Consider the following 3,008-nt stretch of genomic DNA (forward strand, 5'->3'; position numbering starts at 1 on the left):
GCTACACTCACACACTGACATATCCCAGACTGTCAGCAGCTACACTCACACACTCAGGAGGAGGACACTCAGCATATATTTACATTTAATCTAAAAAAAATGAATGAATATTTGATATTTGTGATCAGGACTGATTTGGGGTTAAAAAAAGCTCGAGCTCTTAAAGATGTGAAATGTCAGCCGATGTTTTCCTGCGTTCTCTTGAGCACCTTATCGAAGAGCTCGAACAGTTTGGCGCTGGGTTGGTGGATGGTGCAGATGACGGTCCGCCCCCCCTGAGCCAGAGCCTTTAGCAGAGACACCACCTGGAAACAGGACGAGCTGTCCAGACCGCTGCGACGCACACACACACACACACACACACACACACACACACACACACACACACACACACACACAGGTCATGAGAGGACAGGCGTGTTCTCAAGCGTCCTGCTGCTCGTAAAGATGGGCTCCAGCTGTGTCCAGGTGTGTCAAACAGCTGTGTGAGGCCTTCTAAAAGTCCTCAGGTGATGTCACTTGAGTCAGCGTCAGATGAAGACGATAAGTTTAAAAACGGAAACAAGAATCGCGGTCGTGCGCCTCATGATTCCCTCTAGGTGTCTTGCGATATCACCTTCCTATCTCCGCGACAGACTCGATCACAGTGACCTTTGACCTCTCAAATCTAATCGGTTAATCTCTGACTCACAGTGGACGTTTGAGTCAAATTTGAGGGCCCTCCCTCAAGGTTTCTGAAATAATTGTGTTCACATGAAGGATGCAAGGTCACGCTGACCTCTGACCTCTTAAACGAAATCAGTCCTTTCTTCGTTCTTGAGATATCACATTAATGCAAACGTGATGGACGAGGGAACGCTAACCTCCACTTTTTTAATAACAAAATCTGATCAGTTCATCGTTGAGTCAAAGTGGATGTTTGTGCCAAATTTTAAAAAAAAAACTGAGCCTTAAACTGTCAACACGCCTCAAACTAGCACACAGCAGTCAAAGGGAGAGGTGCACCATGGGTAACGTAGGCTCCAGGTTTTTTAAAACAGAATAAGTGGAATCAAAAATGACTCTGGTCCTGCTGACGGAGCGTGACGATAAATCCGTCCCAAACTCCGTTAAAAACTCTGACGGTGCTTTCGAGGAAACCAACGGTCTGTGGCCGTTGGGAGTGATGTCATCATTACGTGACGCCACGAACAGACTCTGAGCAGATGGAGGAATCAGGACACAGCTGCTGTCAGCCCGGACGACAGGTAACGAGTCTGAGCTCCGACAGCGGCCAGGTCACGTTTATTTATAGAGAACGCCGAGTCACTGAAGGCTTTACAGTCCTGGACTCAGACCAGGAAACTATCCGCCGCACAACCACCAAAACCAATCCTGACTCAGGAGGAGGTCTGTGTTTCTGACCCGGCAGGTTCATCCGAGTTCAAGAAAAATACACCTGTGCGTCAAAAATACACCTGTAAGATAAAAAATACACCTGTACAGTAAAAAATACACCTGTACGACAAAAATACACCTGTAAGATAAAAAATACACCTGTATGATTAAAATGCACCTGCGTGTTGCATATGTAAGATATCGCTGCATCTGTACAATGCAAATGCACCTTTACGGTAAAATAAAAAATAAAAACATACACCTGTACGATAAAAATGCACCTGGACTCAGGATGAGGTCTGTGGTTTCAGGTTTACGGTTTGCGTGTCTGACCTGGTGGGCTCATCGAAGAACATGACCGGAGGATTGTTGACGAGCTCCAGAGCGATGGCCAGTCTCTTCCTCTGACCCCCCGACAGGTGAGACGTTCTGGTTTTAGCGCAGTCCAGTAAACCCAGAGCCATCAGGATCTCCCGCACCTACACACACACACACACACACACACACACACACACACACACACACACACACACACACACACACAGAGTCAGTGTGTGTCCTGCAGCAGAGGTCAATTTGGAGAAGCAGACAGAAGGACAAATAAACTCTGTCCTGTTGTGGACGGGGACAGACACAAGACGTACTTCAGACAGCTGAAAAAACTCACTACTGTAGCTGGGGTGTCTGGGGACGAGCGTCGGTTTGTATACGGAGGTAGATCGGAGCAGAGCGACAGTGAGAGACGCAGACAAAGTTTTTCCTCACAAAGTATCTGAATTTTAACCCTTTGACACCTGGAGCTGCATCAGTTTTCTTGCTTTCAGACACCTTTAACAAGCATTTAAAGCTCTGAAACCTGAGAAAAAAGATTGATTTCTTTCCAAAACATGGAGAAAAAGGCAATACGCCACTTCCAAAGAAACACTGGGGCTGAGATGACCAAAAAATGACGAGAATGATACGGAAATCTATCTTTACAAAAACTAACGCGTTTATTCGCTCATTACGTTCCCATTCCGAACATCTGTCTCCACTATTTAACTTCCGGGTTCGTTCCTTGTTTCAGCTGGCTAAAGTTCGTCCTCTGTCTGTCCCTGTCCGCAGCAGGACACAGTGTGTCTTCAGGATCCGTCCTCCTGTCTGCTTCTCCAAACTGACTGTGGATCAGATCCTCCAGACAGACCAGCAGCAAGAACTCACCATCTCCCTGCGAGCCTCCACCTTCTCCCGTAGCTTCAGGCTGGCCGACACCTGCAGCCAGAGACAACACTGTGGTACTCTTACTGTAGTACTGTAGTACTCTTACTGCAACTGTAGTGCTGTTACTGTAGTACTGTAGTGCTGTTACTGTAGTACTGTTACTGCAACTGTAGTATTGATGCTGATTTGAGTGTGGCACTAGCACTGTGACAGCGAGGTACTAGTACTGTGACAGTGTGGTATTAGTGCTATGACAGTGTGGTAGTAGTAGTACTGTGACAGTGTGGTATTAATACTGTGACAGTGTGGTATTAGTGCTGTGACAGTGTGGTATTAGTGCTGTGACAGTGTGGTATTAATACTGTTACAGTGTGGTATTAGTGCTGTGACAGTGTGGTATTAATACTGTGACAGTGTGGTATTAGTGCTGT

The 3,008-nt window shown here is 46.6% G+C and overlaps 1 protein-coding gene across 1 annotated transcript; it reads right to left on the reverse strand.

The window, feature by feature from the left end:
- Positions 1–175: 175 nt before the first annotated feature.
- Positions 176–2,632, reverse strand: LOC121938822 (ATP-binding cassette sub-family G member 1-like). Its single transcript, XM_042481982.1, has 3 exons — positions 2,578–2,632; positions 1,711–1,856; positions 176–333 (listed from the first exon to the last, which is right to left on the reverse strand). The coding sequence occupies exons 1-3, from the start codon at positions 2,578–2,580 to the stop codon at positions 177–179; spliced, it is 306 nt and encodes a 101-aa protein (XP_042337916.1). The 5' UTR covers positions 2,581–2,632; the 3' UTR covers position 176.
- Between the last annotated feature and the right edge of the window lie 376 nt (positions 2,633–3,008).

This window comes from Plectropomus leopardus, unplaced genomic scaffold (genome assembly GCF_008729295.1).
Source record: "Plectropomus leopardus isolate mb unplaced genomic scaffold, YSFRI_Pleo_2.0 unplaced_scaffold3476, whole genome shotgun sequence".
NCBI classification, from domain to species: domain Eukaryota; kingdom Metazoa; phylum Chordata; class Actinopteri; order Perciformes; family Serranidae; genus Plectropomus; species Plectropomus leopardus.